The sequence below is a fragment of the Carassius carassius genome, chromosome 2, assembly GCF_963082965.1.
Source record: "Carassius carassius chromosome 2, fCarCar2.1, whole genome shotgun sequence".
Classification (NCBI taxonomy): Eukaryota; Metazoa; Chordata; class Actinopteri; order Cypriniformes; family Cyprinidae; genus Carassius; species Carassius carassius.
Window position 1 is genome coordinate 25,576,921 of NC_081756.1, and position 18,512 is coordinate 25,595,432.

At 37.2% G+C, this 18,512-nt stretch overlaps 1 protein-coding gene across 1 annotated transcript in view; it reads right to left on the minus strand.

Moving 5' to 3' along the window:
- The window catches only part of LOC132107337 (RNA-binding protein 33-like), a 42,589-nt gene that overhangs the window by 23,178 nt on the left and 899 nt on the right, over positions 1 to 18,512 (minus strand). The window contains exons 2-10 of the mRNA XM_059513572.1: positions 17,905 to 17,983; positions 17,572 to 17,623; positions 17,256 to 17,329; positions 16,081 to 16,357; positions 13,282 to 13,380; positions 13,006 to 13,192; positions 11,692 to 11,984; positions 8,141 to 8,465; positions 5,664 to 5,716 (exon numbers count right to left, since the gene is read on the minus strand). Coding sequence (XP_059369555.1) covers positions 5,664 to 5,716; positions 8,141 to 8,465; positions 11,692 to 11,984; positions 13,006 to 13,192; positions 13,282 to 13,380; positions 16,081 to 16,357; positions 17,256 to 17,329; positions 17,572 to 17,623; positions 17,905 to 17,983 — 1,439 coding nt within the window. The remainder of the gene's footprint in view (positions 1 to 5,663; positions 5,717 to 8,140; positions 8,466 to 11,691; positions 11,985 to 13,005; positions 13,193 to 13,281; positions 13,381 to 16,080; positions 16,358 to 17,255; positions 17,330 to 17,571; positions 17,624 to 17,904; positions 17,984 to 18,512) is intronic.

Sequence of the window (18,512 nt, forward strand, 5' to 3'; positions counted from 1 at the left end):
CCAGTTCCTGTATAAAGGCCAGGTCCTGCAGCACAGCTCTAGCTACAGCTATCTGGGCATCGACATCAGCGCTTCGGGACGCTTCGGTCTGGCTGTGAAAACACTCGGTGAAAAGGCTCGGAGGGCTTTCTATGCTATAAAGTCACGATGTGGACACTTAAAATTACCCATTAAAACCTGGATAAAATTATATAATTCAATAATAAAACCAATTCTTTTATATGGATGTGAAATTTGGGGACCAGTACTAAATTTTAAAAATTGGGATAAAACATCAGTAGAAAAATTACAATTGGAAATTGGCAAAAATATTCTGGGGGTTCACAGAAACACGTCCACTGCGGCCTGCAGGGCTGAGCTGGGCCTGTACCCGCTGAACATGGAGATCCAGAAGAGATGTGTTCAGTTCTGGCATCACCTCCATCAGTCTGACCCAGAGTCAGTGCAATATAAAGCCCTCCTCGCCAATGAAAGCTCAGCAGAACCTAATCCTCTGAACTCACTCGCTCTTCAACTCGTCCATCAGAATATACTCCCCATCAACCCCAAACCTTTTATTAACCATATCCACAAACATCTAAAAGTCACTCATGATCAAGCACTAAAAGCACATTTTGCCCTCCAGAATAAACTGCAATGTTACTCGGCCCTCAATAGAACCACTAAATTGGCCAGTTATCTATTTATTAAACATTTTAAAGAAAGACAAATCCTCTCCAAATACAGATTAAGTGACCATGATCTAGAGATAGAGAGAGGAAGACATAGACAAACATGGACAGAGAGAGAGCAGAGGATCTGTAGACACTGTGACCTACAGCACATCGAGGATGAGGAACACTTTCTGCTCTTCTGCTCTAAATACACCAGTATAAGAGAAACCTTTCTGCCCAGGTTTGAAATCTTAATTCCATCATTCTCTGAACTGAGCGACACTGACAAAATGTTCTTCTTACTGGGAGAAGATGATAGTACAGCTGCACTAGCAGCTAAATATGTGTTAGCTATTCACAACGCCAGAGTCAGCTAATTCTCTAGAGAGACCGACTGGATTTATCTATTTATTTATATTTACTATGCTACATATGACATGATCTGTACATATATGTTTTGTTTGTTTGTTTTATTACTTATATATAATATGTTGATGCTTTGGCAACATTGTGTTTCACAGTCATGCTAATAAAGCTCATTTGAATTTGAATTTGAGAGAGAGAGAGAGAGAGAGAGAGAGAGAGAGAGATAATTCAGTGAGTGCGGTAACTAATCTAAACACCTCTGATTGGCCACTGCATTCATTAACTCACTCAACAGAAACGTGTTTGACTGGTTATAATGCTCAACACGGATAAAAAAAAAAACATGTAAAGAAATCAGATGCAGTGTAAGCAGATCTAAATGTAATGCCTCATTAAACACTTTTCATTTAATTTTTACATTTCACTTAAACGGCAACAGCCGTCAGAAGTTGATTTTAATTGTGCTTTATCTTAAATTTTGGTAGTATTTTTGCCCCAAGCCCTCATTAATTTCTGACCCTGATATACAAACACAAAACATCAAATATGAAAAACTAGTTTCTTACATTTCTAGACTAACTTCTTCAATATTTCTAAGTGTTTTCTATTTAAATGTTATATATATACAAAAATCCTTCTAATGGTGCTACATTCTAACATAGAACCAATTTATCCATCCAACTAATGCTTCATTTTGTAATAAATATTGTTTACAAAAGAAAATATAACTTTAAACTTCTACTAACTTGTAAAATAAAGCCAGGCTATGTTTTTATTTTATACAAATTTACTAAAGCGTAATAAACTATTTCTGCTACAAGCAGTATCAAACATAAAATACAATATAAATAGGTAGAATGGAGATTAATATTCAAAAACTCTGCAGTAGTAAATATTCAGAGAAATTATGGATCAGCCTATTGTAAGATGAGATGTGATCATATGCTAATGTATGATAATCAAGTTGCCCAGAAGGCTAATGGACACCACTCCCTGCAAAATGCCAATGGCATTTTAAATTGTGTCTTGTCTATACCAGAATGGCTATGGGAGGCAGACAGCTGGAAATGTGTCATGAATGTGTGTGTGTGTGTGTGTGTGTGTGTAACTTATTTTATATTCAGCAATTTAAAAAAATGAGCAATCATTTTAAATGTCCACAATGTGCCCAAACAAGGGGTCACAGTAAATGATTATTTGACAAACACATGGACATAAAATTTCCTTTTCACAATCAGGAATTTAGGTATATTTTAGGTGATGTGACATCAGTTTTTGCAGTTAAATGTATCTGCTGTGTGATCTTTTTTTTTAATGCCATGCCAGCTTCACGGCGAGAGCAAGGTTCAGTTATTCAAAATTAAAACTAAAGATTTTTAAAATATTTTTTTTAAACACCTTAAAACAAAATTTGCAATCCAGCAAAATGTGTTTAATGGACCATGGATTCTGACAAGATGAACACTTGGGAAATTCTCTCTTGATAGTACAAGTTTATGTGAGTCTTGAGTGTCCTATCCGACATTGTGTAAATTACTTGATCCCAGTGATTATCACAATTAATCCTCTGAGGTCTAAGGGTATTTTTGGGGCCTGGAGAAGTTTTGTCATGCCCTGACATTTGTGTTTTTTTCAGTTGATTATACACATCTAAATGGCTAAAGTGTAATATCACTGTAATTAGCACAAACTGGGCTATAATAATATGTGAGCAGCATGTATGTACATGATTGTGTTTTTGAGAAAAAAATGTTTATGCGTGGTTAGTGAAAAACTAAAAATGTTAAATCACTTTAAAGCCATAAAACACAAAGAACATTGGTTCCTGGGACTTTTGAGAACTGGAGCTTGTAGCCTAGAATTTTTCTTTCTAAATTATGTGAAAATCATCGTTTACTCACTCACAGAAAACATTATATTGATTTAAATTTTCTAAGACACTTTTTGTTTGTAAAAGTCATATGCGCATAGGTGTTAACTATCATGAATATCATTGTGATTTCCACCTGAGAAGACAAAGGCCTGCATAATGAGCTGCATAATGAGCCATTCAGTCAAGTTTGTGACTGAGAGGGAAGAGTTACAGGAAAGGATGTAAGGACAAAATAAATGTATAGATTTTTATGTTTGTAGTGTATTTAGAATATATTTAATTATCCCACAAAATAATTTAATATTCACTTGTGAGTGCAGATAAACAGTTTATTAGGAACAATCAAAGCTGACTTTCAAAGCTGGATTTTTAGCATCATTGCTTCAGTCACACATCGATTATCTACAAAAATGAAAAATAAAAATAAAAAACATTTACTGTTATTAGTATCATTATTATTATTATTAATAATAATGGGGAAAAGATGAGAATATTTTTTTTTTGATAAATTGAAAGTACAGCATTTGTTATGGTTACATTTATTTGTTACATTTATATTATTTACGTCAAGCTTTTGTATGGTAATAGTGTATATTGTTATTTAAATTTCAGAATGTTTCACTTGATTATACATTTAGTCAGGAATTATAGTTTGTAAAAAGTCTAACTAGTAAAATGTTTACAGGTTATGTGAAAACTAGTACAAGTATATAAATACATAAAAAGAGACTTACTCATGTTTACGATCTCTGATGAATAAAGTGCTTCATTCTTTTTTTCTGAGGAAATCTCAAATCCTGAGGTAATCCACATCACATCTTCTTGGGGTGAATTCGGTCTTATTTTTCTCATTGCGAAGCAAACTTTATTTTCTGTTGTATGGGTCTATTCAAGCCGCGCGCTTCAGTGAAACATAATCTCAAAAGCGTGTTCAGAGCGGGGGTGTGGTCACATTAGAAGATAATGAAGGGAGATGTGAAAGACTGGACATCGCATTGTTTTCATATGGATTACTTTATCACAGAATATTTGTTTTCGGCAGCACTTGTTTAGTTTAAAAGTAGACATGTCAAGCTTTCTACAGATATCTCTCTCATGTCTCTTTGTTGAGTATTCACGGAGTTACAGTTCATTTTAATGACGCGTATCTAAATGAAGACCAGCGCAGACAAAGGCTTTTGTTGTTATGTCTGTATACAAAAAAAAGTAGACCCTTTACAGATTCGATTGATGTATTGCTCTTATCTGTACGATCAAAACTGAAAGTGTAATTTAAGTTCTTTTCGGGGCCATGTTGATGAGACGCTGTTTCGTTGTGAAAGCGAAAATACTTTGTTTGGTCTTCCAAAAAAGTTTTATTCATAACACTGTTTCAGAACAGTTCAACCCAAATATGATTTGCCACTGATAATTCAAACGAGAGTTTTGAGCAGTGTAGAGCAGCGGTTCTCAATTCCAGTCCTCGCGCCCCACTGCTCTGCACATTTTGTATGTTTCTCTTATGGCTTCAAACGTTTGTTCTATTCAAATGTAAGTGCCCTTTGAAGTGGGCATCACAGGACATTCCACCATGATTAGAGTTTGACACGAACATATATGTTCCATTTAAAATGCATTAAAGTGTGCAAGACGTGAATTTAAATGATATTTAGAGCAGAAATCCGTGAATAAATGTTCCGGAGTGAGGTAAACTTCAACAGAGGTGTCCTGCTCAGGGAGTAGGGAGCAATGAACACTATGTAGGGAACATGTCAATGGGAACACAGTTCATGCAAGGAGCTCACTTCTAACGAGCTGATTATCTGAATCAGGTGTGTTAACAGAGACGTGCAAAATATGCAGAGCTGAGGGGCACGAGGACTGGAATTGAGGACCGCTGGTGCAGAGTAGCACTTTTTATTTGTAGTTTTTCCCGATCACCCATGATAATGTTCCCACTGGATGCAACAAATGGCTCGTTTGTAGTGGGTTTCATTGTTTTTGTCTTGTATCGCCAGTGTTCTGACTGGGACAGGGCATCACAATATGTTAAGGGGCGTAACATTTCAGTCACACGCTTGAGGCATTCGGCCAATCACAATGCACTGGATAGCTGGCCAATCAGAGCACACCTCGCTTTTCAGACAGAATGAGCTTTGTAAAAAACTATGCACAGAGGAGAAACAATGTACAGTATGTGGAAAATAATGTGTTTGTTGAACCTTAAACCGCATAAACACATTTCATTACACCAAATACACAAAATAATGTTCTTTTTAGCAACATCATATGAACCCTTTAAATGCCCCCCACCCTTCCAAACATCAAGTTTTAATTTCATATCCATATTCCAAACTGAAACACTGAACTATACATCCTATAGACAGCAGTAGTAAAAAGGATAATCAAAGTCCTTTTAACAGAGAGGAAAAAGAAGAGAACTGGGAAAACAAAGAGTTCAGAAGGTCTCCTCAGCAGAAATCACTTTAGCTACAGCACGGGCAGCTGCCTGATAGCTCCTCTACATCCTTACACACAAGTAAAGGGCTTTTACACCTGTTCTAGGTTTTCACGGTCTCCTTATCGATTTCAATTGGCAGATTGAGCATACATATGATGATGTTTTTAGATTTCTAGAGACATGCCATCCACACAGCAAGACAAATATTGCTGTCGGTGGCTACGTGCCAGTCAAACCAAGGAATACCATGATGTCTCAACCGTAACACACTGCAGTTTTATGCAAAGTGAAATCACTTAATTGTATCTTAAAGCAAGGTGAGGTAACTTACCGGGGGTCTCTGTGGACTGAAGTTAGGCCTCGGTTGGTTCTGCACAGGAGGCATTGAGGGAACTGAGATTAAATGGAAATAGAGAAAGCACGAGTCAGACAGGAAAAGGGATGCAGAACCAGATAGTGAAGCAGGGTAACAGACACCATGAAAGTCTCTTCTTGCCATGTGTCTAAACCAAGGTTTGTCACAGCTGGTCACAGAGAGAGGACTGTTCTGCTGATTAAACGGTGCAGCTCTCTCGCGAGCAGACTGGGCCACCTAATGAGATAACTGACAGTCAAAGGGAGTCATTTCGCTGATGGACTGCCTACAGAGTGAAGGCCATACCAAAGGGGGAAAAATCTTTAAAATGACCTGAGCAAAAATGCAAGTAAGCATCAGCCAAAAATGCAAAGGCCTTAAAACAAATGAGAAGGGAATCTGCTTGTTAAGTTGTGAGGAATACTGTTTCTGGGTCCAAGCCTATACTCATTTAAGTTGAGAATACCATGTCAACAGCCATTTATGATCACTATTTAATCGTGGTGTCACATTTAAACTAAGCTTAAAAGAACTAGAGTGTACACTAGGGCTGTGACGGTATGGGATTTTTTCTTAACGCAGATGAAGAAGCAACAAATCGCGTTTAAAATATAAACATTTAACATTTAAATATTCACTACTGAAAGTGACGAGAGAAAACAAATAAAAATGTAGTCTGTATTGTATTTGTAAATTGTATTTGTTATCGTATTCGTCTTGTCCATAATAAAATAAGTTTTACATTTTGCTGTCAACACAATAGGAAAAGTGTCGCAGAGAAAGAAAAAAATTAATTTGTAGGTTGTACAAAAATTGTAGTCTATTTGTTATTTTAATTCGTCTTGTCAAAATACAAAATTCATTTAACATTTTGCTGTCAACACAGAAGGAAACGATGAAGTCGCAGAGGAAAAAAAAAACATCATTTAAAATTATAAGCAAAATATGAACAAAACCGTTGGCTTGTAGCCATTGCAAAATTAAATCACTTTTTAACCGAACAATTTAATGTCCCTGAGAAGAATGTCCCGAGTCAGACTTCCCTGACGCGAGTAAATTGACCATTTTTCAGGCCACGCTGAACATCCTTCAAGGACAGCACATCCAAACTTTGCTTTGCCATCCTTATTCTGCTCTGTCACTCATTGACAACTTGCCTTTTCTGAGGGCCGTTAATTTACCACTGGTTAGCCTGCTCTGAGGACCATTATGCACATGCTGTGCACACAGACCCCGCAAAGAAAATACATGACGCAGAAAGCACTGGGCCATGCATGCTGCGCATGCATAACAGTCCTGAGCGCAGGCTGTACCGGTAGCAAATTAAGAGAGTAAAGCACAGATATGCAGTTCTGAAAGGACCTCGTGAACGGGATATTGTAAGACCGCCCGCTCCTGTTCAAAAAAAAAAAAAAGATGAATCACTGTCTGGCCATTAAAAGTCACAAACATGATCTTTTTCCACAAACCTTGAGTGTATTAGCAATCTTAGCGATTTGTTTTTGGCACCTAATACAGAGTTTGGAAATGATGGGATGATTTGATCATGAAATTTATTTTTAAAGGATTTCATATGTTTTCCTGAGGCGTGCTTATAATCATATGGGTTTTTTTCTCCATCAAAAAGTGTCAATTTAGAGATAAATGGTCATTATAAAAGCCTTATTTTAGCCCTCTGATTTGAATGCTCTGTTGGAAGGGCATGTCTAGCTGTGAGACTTCAATATAAATGACCACTGCTGTGATTGGATAATATCTTTGCATATGAAATGAGTATTATATGTAGGACTCTCTTGAAAATTTTACTGCCTTTTTACTATAACAGCCAACAAGGCTCGAATGGACTGCTTCAGCTATTTCAAGCAACTATCAGGAACAGTGAGATGTTAAACATTTAATTAGTGGCTTGATTCACTAATGCATACACAGCAGTAAACCACTTTTGACAAAGTACTTCTGTACATGAGCCCTAACATATTACACCAACCACAGGTCATGATGATCATGAAATGCACTTTCTTTGGTTTCTCTGAGGTTAGTTTATAAAGTTTGCGAAGTGTTTTGCACCAAAAAAGGCTTTCATTTGAAGGACAGATAGGAGTTGTTAAGAACACCTCCTTGAATACATAAAACAATGACACATGTTAAGGACTGTTTAGAGGAGAGTGGGAATGATTTTCCTGATTTAAAATCTGGGTGTTTAAGAAGGGTATAGAGAAAAACTCATACTTTGAACTGGGGTTAAAACAGTTAGTTTTGAGTTCTTAAACTTGCTTGTTTTTATTGCAGAGTGACCTCTATTATGTGTAAATACCCAGACAATTTTGATTCATGACCCCTTTAACAAGCAGATAGGCACTTTACAATGTCGAAGACATGTTACAGCAGATGCTTAGACAGCCTCCATTCACCTAACTATATAAAAATCAGGTTGGTGGTCTTTGGGGCTATACCTTGCACAGGTGAGGAGGAGGGTCCTCTGAAGTGAGGGTTGATGTGAATGTTCTTGTGGTGATGCTGTTGATGCTGCTGGTGTTGGTTGGGATGTGCAAGTGAGTGCCGCAGCGGTGAGTTCAATGAGCGAGGTACGTGCGTGTCATGTTGTGTTCTGGGCCCTGGGGAATGGTGGGCCAGACGTGGCATAAACAGCTGCAGTGGCTGCTGAGGAATTGGGGTGCCCGGGTCCGGGAATAGCCCAGGACCCCCACTGCCCCTCAGACCAGGCAGACGAGACTGATGGTGGTGATGCTGAAGTGGAGGAGTCATTCTGAGTTGTTGCTTTAAAAAAAGAGAGGCGAAATAGAAAGACCATCAATCAATAATATAAGCTCAATTTCTTTTACCCTTTTGTTTAACTCCTTAAACCTCACAAATACACTCTGTTGTCTCCTGAAAAACCTATACATTTTAGATTTATTAACTCATCATCAGATGAAGACAACTTGTACTTTATAGACAGGGGTGGAGGGGAATTCAATAAAATCATTACAGCAGTGCTGCTATCTATATACCACTGTTTAAAGCATAAAGTAAAAGAACACATCAGTGTTGAGGAATGACAAGTTATGTCAAAAGCCTGAAAAGGCTTGCCTTTTCTATGAAAATCAGCAAAAAAAAAAAAAAAAAAAGGTGCAGCTCGAACGAACAGCTCAAGCGCAAAGGGATTACACCCTCGACAAATATTTAATAATAAAATAAGCGCTGAAAGCTAAATCCTTCAGCAAAGTACAAATTTAATTTGGTGTAATGCTTCCTCAATGGACTGCCACCAAGTTATTTGCCATAATCCATATATCAACATGGATAAGAGGGAGTGAGAACGGTGATAATTGTCTTTCTCAAAAGCAAACGGACTCCCACTCCACGAGGATGAGACAAGACACAACTGATGCATTATCTTTAACAGCCTCAAAAGGTAAATCTAATTTCAAGAGATCTGCCTGATCACCAACGAAGTTACAATTTGTGTTTGCAAATAGCGGTCACTACTAAAGGTAAGGCTGGGTGATATAGCAAAGAAATAAAACATTTTTTTTTTTTTAGAACATTCAACCGACTCTCGATTTGTATTTTTTTTTTTTATTGTATGACTAGTCAACTTGAAAATGCAACTACAACATGATTTAAGTAACTTTTTCTTTATTAACCCTTTAGTTAAAGAAAATTATATTCCAAGTGCACCACACATGAAGCTGTCGACATGATGTAAATGTTCAAAATCACTCGTTAAATATCCTAGCAAAAAGGATGCATGAACTACAACTACATCTTGAACAAACTTGTCTTAAACATATTATATGTTCAAAAAAATAAAAAAATACAAGAAATTGCTTTAAAAAGTCAAGGTAATTCAAATTCAAAATGACTGAAAGTAAAACCCCAGTAAAAATTTATTAACTATAAATGTTCTGTAAAAAAACAAATGAAACAGCAGCTTTCAGCCTGTCACCATGATGCAAAAATGAAATATCATACATACAGTAGTAGTTCTGAACAGGTTTTTATTTGATTACATGTGTAATTTGATTTCCATGTAAACATGGATGCATTTGACTGTTGTGCTCGCGTCTCTTGCAGCATCTCATGCAAAACACTAAAAAAACACGATGCTCAAGTTAAAAGTTGTTCACCTCCCATCTTGCAATTTTTTTTCCTATTCAACTGCCTGCATCGCATCGGTCAACACAGAAGCGTATTCTGTGTGAATTGCACCTCATGGTCTTTCACGGAGCACGTCACACGTGAGCCAACATCACGTGTGCCAACATACGGTTGGATCATTGTTTTCTCTTTACTGTTATCATTGGCATATTGTCAAAGTGTCTTATTGTAATGTTTGGTAATATTTCTATTCAAAATCGTGATTCCTCGATTTATAAAAAATTTAATTGTGGCAAAACATTACATTCAAATTAATTGATAAAACTGGAAAATCGTCCAGCCCTAACTTAAGTGTCCAACTGTTGCAAAGAATGTTATCATTTATACACTATCTTTCAAAAGGGGTCAGTAAGATGTTTACCAAGACTGCATTTATTTATCAAAAATGCAGTTAAACAGGGATGTCCCTGTTTTAGCATGTTTGAATAGAAATCAAAGTCCAGGTCAGAGCGTGGTCTCTTATTGCTGGGAACATATTGACACGTTCAAAGTTTTGGTCATATAATTAATTAAAAACTGATATGCTTCTTAAGTTCACCATCAAGCAATTCAAATACTTCTCTCATAGTAGACTCTTCTGATTCACAAAACTTGATCAACATTACAACTTCCCTCCCAAGACTGGCAAAAAAAATCCTAACCACAATGAGGTACTTTTTTTTTTTGTCCTCTACATCTGTGGGGTATAACTGTATAACCAAATGTAAAAATTAAACGATGTATTGCTACTCACTCAAGAGCAGCGAGTAATTTTCTCTTTTTATTTAGCTGTTAGATTAACATTAATGACACAGACAGCAGCAGGTAAATTAGGCGGCTGAAGCACGGATCCAATAGACCAATACACATCTGATTTTCTCCCAACTGTTTACATCAAATTAAGACAACCATTATATTACGTGAATACTCAAAGGATTTTTTTTATTTATCATTTTGTGAGCATTTGACCATTTAAATAAAATAAGCCAGACAGCATGAGTAAAATGTTTATGTGGCTTATAGCATTTAATAGTTATTTTTAACATTTAGATTTTCTCATTCATACATATTACTTTATCAGTTTAACATGTTAATAATAAATTTAAGCAGTCCTGCACTCTGCGGGTTTATTTACTTCGATAACGTTCAAAAAGACAAGGTTCCAGAAAAGAGTGTGAGTAGAAGCGGAATGCTATCAAATAAAAAGTAAAACAATTTCATGGAACAGTGTGAACACAAAGAGTTTTGTTCATTTGGTTCACCTGGTCTACATTTAGTACTTTCAAAGATAACTTTAATGAACTCTAATGTACACCCTAATATTATCATATTACAATAATACATTTTGCTCTCTCACTTGAAGACAGAAAAATGCATATTATTTCAAGACCACTCTAGGCCTAAATTCACACCATTGAAAAATGCGTAATCACTATGAAATGCATTAGTAATGCACCGAATCTGGTTTCAGTATTGGTCCTAATACTGAGCTCCTGTACTCGTAATCATAAAAATACTTTTTACTGGACTCGTTCTGGAAAATGTGATATTGGTGCATGCCAAATATTTATGTAAACACTTTCATAATGTTATGTGGAGTCTGCTTCTTTCTGACTGTGATGTTTTATTTAAAAAATAATATTAATAATAATAATTATCTCCTTTATCCACTTGCAACAATGACAACTGCGCACACCTTCTGCAATGGCAACTTGGCTGATAATAATTGTTGGCCATATGACTGGTGCATCTCGAATTTTTAATTAAAGGTGTCGTACAACAAAACTGTATCAGTGTTATTAGAACAGGTTCAGTTGGAGCATTTGTATTGTGTGTGTGTCATTTCAAACCATCAGTCTCTTACCTGCATCCCCAAGTTCATTTGCATCAGCGGAGGCCTTTGCTCATTTATTCTCCCTCGACCTCCAACTCCATCACCGCGGAAACCTCCCATTCCAAATAGAGGGAAATTGCCTCTTCCACTGACTCCTCGTCCTCCTGGTCCTCCCCTTCCTCTGATCCCACCTCTACCTGCCATTCCTCCCCTCCCTCCATCCGCTCCTCTTCTTCGTCCTCGTCCTCCAAAACGGCCCTGCTTCCTCTGAAGTTCCCTTTCCTCAAACTCCCGCAGGTCTGCTTTAGCATCATCAGAGAGCTCTGAAAGGAAAGGCAAATAAAAATACTGATTTATTTGAAAATGACAGTTATGATAGTGAGAATAAGTGATAACGTTATTTGAAAAACAAGGCAGCTGATAGTTATGAAGGATCAATTTAACCTTTTTCTTCCTGATCATAAACAGGATAATGTCAATAAACTGATATTAATGCAACCTCTTATTTACATAAGATAAACAAAGCTGCTTGGTTTATATTTTTATAGATATAATCGCTACCATAATAATGACCCATTTTAAATGTTTTCATGCTTTTTCTCTTTCGTCTCACACTAGCTGTGGTGAAGCGTTTATGACATATTGTTCTTGTAAATACTTCCCATTATTTCAGTAATAAATATGCAAGCGAATTACAGCAAAGTGCAACCGCTGCCATACGGTGTTTGGCAGTGGTCAAAAGTGATTTAAACTCAAGGAGAGGTGGTTTTTGTCAAAAAATAAATAAATAAATAAATATATACAACAGTAGGTAAATCAGCAGGGGATTTTTAAAGGTAAGATTAGTTATTCTAGATTCGGACGGCAATAAAATCATAGACTAAAGCCTTTCTGCGTCCGCGAGTCCGCTATGGATCGCTAGGTAGGCGTGACGTAAAAATCATCATCGAAGAGTGTGTGCGGAGGTTTTGAGCGGACGACCGTGTGCCTCCCATTTTTTGTCAGTAGGCTTCAAAAGCACCATTGCACATGTGCAGGCTGTGTGAAGAAGCCCGATGCTACTCGAACCTGTAGAATCAGTCAATAAAACAATATAAAGACAGCCAGATGTGCAATAATTCTGGACAACTGTTTGTTCACATTTCGGAGCAGACCATCAGCGTATGCTTTCAGTAGTATAAATACAAGTCGTCCACATCCATGCTGCTCATGCGGAAAGTATAACACAGGCTTCACTCCTGTAAATGCTGAAAAAAGCTTACGTCACCATGAGAAACAATTACTGTCCAAAGATTTTTATACCTATAACAGTACAAAAAGGTGCTTCATTTGTTTGTAACTAACCTAATGTTTCTGGGATGTTCCTTCTTTTACTTGTAGCATCAGAGAGTCTGACCACTGTGTCATCTTTGCGCTCTGTCTTAAATCGCAGACGTCCGGATTCTTCAACATCCTCCTCCTCCTCATCGGACTCCTCTTTTACATCAGTCTCTAGCTCAGCCTCAGCTTCTGGATCGTTTTCATTCTCCATCTGAAACATAAGAGAATATATATATCATCAGACTCACGCTGTGTGACTTTAAGCATCTCCATGAAAGATAGGAATTCTAATTCTTTGACCTGAGAGCCATCCTGCTCCTCAGTTTCCTCCTCCTCCTCCCCAGGTACTTCTTGCTGGTCAGTCTGCTCTTCACTATACTCAGTTGGGTATTCATCCACCTGTGAAGAACAATCAAATCTTTACTCCATTCACTGGAAATTCAAGCTGGACTTGAACATCAGGGTTAAACTGATCTCTTGTCCTTCATTCGCTGAAACACCTGCTGCGGAGCGTGTCACAGGTCGGCACTAACAGGACCTGTTCAATGGCAAAAACGACGATGAAGATAAAACATTAGAATGAAGCAAAATCACTTCTGAATGAAAATGTTAATGCCACATCTGAGAAAGAGGCCAGAAAGGCCCCGGTGTAGCATTCTAAAGTTGGAGAGGGGAGGGAAAGGGAGGGGCGCACTGAAGTGGAGTCTTTCTAAATTAGCATAACAGTAGGAGCCCAGTCTCATTACTATGCCCTATTACTATTCCTGCTGCTATTTGAAATTCAATGAGATGTAAATGTTTGACATGATACACAGAGAATGGGAGATAAACATGCACACGGCTCAGTGGTGGTGAAAATATCATTGACTGTGTTGTCTTTACACACCAACACACACACACATATATATAAACAGATGCAAAGAAAGCTCTGGTGCACACATAGCTCACTGACAGGGAAAATATCATCATCTGACTCGGAGCAAATTCTCATACACGATCAAGCACAGAATGTACAAAAGCATCCGAAGAGATGGGCGCACACTTCTGCTGACTACCTTGCTGAATCTCACGTCCTCTGCTCATGGTCCTTTCTCTGCTTCTATAGCCACAACAGGTCTGGTCTCCATTCTCCACTATACCTACAGGTCCTGTTTCTGTCCATCTGTTAAAGCCTAACGGCCCAGTAGCCCATTCCCTCCGCTGAAGTCCACATTTTACTCCTTAAATTGAGATCTTATTTTGGCTGTGGGTAATCTGAATGTTACAATTAGGGATGCACTGAATAATCGGCAACTGAAATTATTCGGCCAGAAACATCAACAACAACAAAAAAACATTGTTCGGCCGAAATTTCTAATCGTAAACACAGCCATGTTGAAGCCTGCAGTAAATGTTTTGCATTGTTATGGCAGTCCACTCTGCTTATTGTTTTTCGAGAATGTTGCACTCCTATTTGTCATTGTGCACGAAACTTCACACCAATAAATCATCAGAAATATTGGTCTTTACCAATATATTGAATCTTTACATTCGTCCTGCCTGTTGTCCATGGATTTACCTTTATATTTGCCGTATAAAACGTATTTAGACATGCAAAAAATTATTTTACAATCGATTCAATGAAGACTTGTCACTCAAATCAAACAGGAGTTTTTTCACAAAAGTGACAACCCAAGATAGCAAAGTAAACGGTCTCCCATTTGTAGGTTGCATGACACCTAGCGGTAGATGCAAGTAAAACAGTACCTCATTTTTTTCTTCTCACCTGAAATTCATGCAATAAACAATAAACATGTTTTTGACAAAGATTTCAATTTGTTTGTGGCCTATATCGCCTGCATCAAAATGAGGTTTGCAATTATGCGCACGAAGGTACAGGTTGAAGACCCAGTCAGTGACGTCAAGATATGCTAATTTGTTTAAATTTATACCTACGTAATCCACATCACCAAAATTTACTTAAAAAAAAAAAAAAATATATATATATATTTTTTTTTTTTTTTTTTTTTTAAGTAAATTTTGGTGATACCTACAGACCCTTTTTTTTTTTTACCGTTACTGCAAACCAAAATATTTTTAAGGATGGCCTAACTCTGGATAACAGTAAACAAAGATGCTAAGCCCCAGCAGCTAAGCGACCTAGTAAACCGAGATATCACACGCTCAAACACAGAAAACCAAGCAGCGTTTAAGCAATGGAATATTCTTCAAGAGTGCTACAAACAGCTGGCAAAGGTAGTTTTTCATCTTTGTATGTACAACAAAATACTCTCCCATGTCAGTTGACAGACAGCTGTTTATAGATTGGGAAAGGGCCGATCTATTTTTACTCAGATTGACCTCTAATCAATCTGATCAGACAGTTGTCCAGTTTATCTATCAGCTAACATTTGGGATTGAATAAGCAACCTCCAGTGCCTTGTTTTCCTCTTTTCATATCACTAACTTTCTCTGATGTCCGATACATAAATAATCATTTTTAGTAGGATGTTTGAGTAGATTTTCAATGAATTTGTTCCCAAAACTGATCTGAATGATTCATGAAGTTAGACTGATTTGGGACTCAAATTCTCATGCAATTCTCATATTTGAGGGAACTGTCCTATTAATACTTTCATAAATACATAAATGCATACAGAAAGGACACAACTCATCAATCATGCTCCTGTGTCATCCTTGATAAAAACTACATTAAAGGTGGTCAATAACCTTTTCACCTACAGCCAACTTTATCAGATCCTGTCTGAGAGCTCTTCCTATTAGCCAGCATGGATTGGCAGGACATCTGCTGAACAAAGACTGTGAAAAGAGTCTCGCCCTGGACAAAACCTTGAAGCCTTAGGGTCACAAAGCATAAGGTGTCAGGCTGCAGACATGGAGGAAATGAGGTGGGGGATTATGGATAGGGCTGACATGATAACCACAATATTGTAATATCACGATACTGACAAGACAACCACAGACTATGACAAGCAACCGCATTTTTCTGCACTTGATAAGCCCTTCAAAATCACGTTAAAGGGAAATTTCTTCACCACAACAGACCTAATTACAGGAAGTGTGTGCAAGCAATAGATAGCAAGAGAAAGTGTTACTTACTTGAAAATCATCATCCAGTGGCTTGTCGATCTGTAGGTCCAACACTTCATCTTGATATTCATCACAATTCAGGTCTCCTGGGTATTCCACCTCTTCATGCTCTCCTTGGTACATATCTCCCTCATACTCCTCACCCTGAGAGAAACCCGGTTGCCCCCCCCCTGTCCCTTCATAGGCGTATTCAGTGTATCCACCTCCGTCAGGGTCTTCATCGTGAAGGTGACCAAACGTGCCCAGACCCAGTGTGGCATTTAAGCTCACAACGTCACCCTGAGCACTGGATCACAGACACAAAGACATCGACAGACAAGCATGAGTTAAGCTCTGGACAATAAACTGAAGCCCTTCGGTTACCACAATTACTATATTAGAGACTGAAGAGAAGCATGTCACTTAAAATTGTTATTGATTAAATTTGTTAACTTTATTTTTTTTTTATTGCAAAAAAGAAAGCTGTTTGATTAAGGCAGAGGTCAAAGTTAGTTCAATGTCATCTCTAATTAGGTTATGGATGAACTATTGATTTTAGAGCACGAATAAATTGATTTTAGAAGCCTTGCATACATTATGGAGTGAAGGCAATTTTTACCCTACGAATTGAAAAGTGAACAGGTTTGGTAATGTGGCATTTTATATTCATTTTTCAAACGCACTCACAACAGACACGGAAGAGAAGACAATGCTGAATAAAGTCGTAATTTTTGCTATTTTTGGACCAAAATGTATTTTCGATGCTTCAAAAAATTCTAACTGAGCCTCTGACGTCACATGGACTACTTTGATGATGTTTTTCTTACCTTTCTGGACATGGACAGTAGACCGTACACACAGCTTCAATGGAGGGACTGAGAGCTCTCGGACTAAATCTAAAATATCTTAAACTGTGTTCCTAAGATGAACGGAGGTCTCACAGGTTTGGAACGACATGAGGGTGAGTTATTAATGACAATTTTCATTTTTGGATTAACTAACCCTTTAAACCAATTGCAATTTTATCATATTAGAAGATTTTATAATTTAGTAATTTGTCAATAAACCTAAAAGAAAAGACCATTTCAAACATGTTTACACTGATATGAGTGCCATATTGTATAATTCACTTACGTCTCTTGTCAACATCACCCAATAGTTTATGTTTTTGACCAAAATGTTATTGGTAGGCTTTGTTAGGGTACCTTGCATTTTGGTCTTCTTCATCACTTTGTAACAGGTCATCATTAAGCTCCTCATCTGACAGCTCTGAGGGGTTCTGGGGCGGACAAAAAAATAAAATAAATAATAATACTAGTTAAAAAAAATCTTCTGCTTAATATGATTGATATTTTGGTGAAAATGTAGTTGGCCTTATAAGTCTTGAACATAAAGTACACCTGATGGGAATATTTTATATATTCCTATCAGTTAAGAATACTGATATAACAGTGAAAGAACACTTATAAACAGTGAAAAATAAGTTATAGGAGAAACTGGCAATGATGGAAATCACTTTACCTTTTTTGATGACAGCCAATCTTCTTCAAGTAAGTCTCCCTCCTCCAAATCACTGTGAATTGATACATTTATAATAAAAAAAAATACGGTGCTTTCACAATAAATCTTTGAAAAGCCTGACACCATTTCAGCAGAGCAAAGCAACATATTAAAGCAACAACTTTATTTGCTTTGAAAAAACCAATACACTCTGTATCTATGCTGGTGAAAATTATTTTGTATGCCATGCAAGACTTTTGCTGGAATGCTAGGAGTGCTTCTGGGAAACTGATGCTCTCTTTATTAGTCTTTTTCATTCTGCTTAATAGCAGCAATGAGACAGTGAAGACTTACCTTTCCAAATCATCATCATCTCCTCTCCGTCTTCTTGACCTTTCAGCACCAGGCTTATCATATTCATCAAACTCATCATCTACATGCAGACAAGAGAACGAAACACATTTGTCTTACATTATATAAAATTATACTTCATGTCTTATGTTTAAATGATTGTATATGCTCAGCCCTAGTCTGCAACACCAAGATTTTTTGCTTGAGATGTTCAGGATCAAGATTCTGCAGCGGCACAATTTCCCTTTGAAGCAAATTTAGTAGTCTTTAAAGAATGTCTCTAATCTTAAAGGGAGTTTATCCAAGATCGAAAAATTCTGTGATCATTTACTTTCCCTCATTTCATTCCAAATCCGTATGGCTTGTCTTTTGCACAAAAGAAGACATTTTGAAGAACGATGGGAACCAAACTGACCACACTTACCCCTATTATATAAATGAAAAACAAAGAACAAAACTTCTTCAAATATCTTCTTTTATGTTTCACAGAAGACAGTAGGTCACAGAGGTTTGGACTGGCATGAGGCCGAGTAATTAACCAGTGCAGATGTCATTTGGAAGAAGCCACTGGAAGACTGTACCAAGTGCAGTTCTTGAGATATTCACTTTCT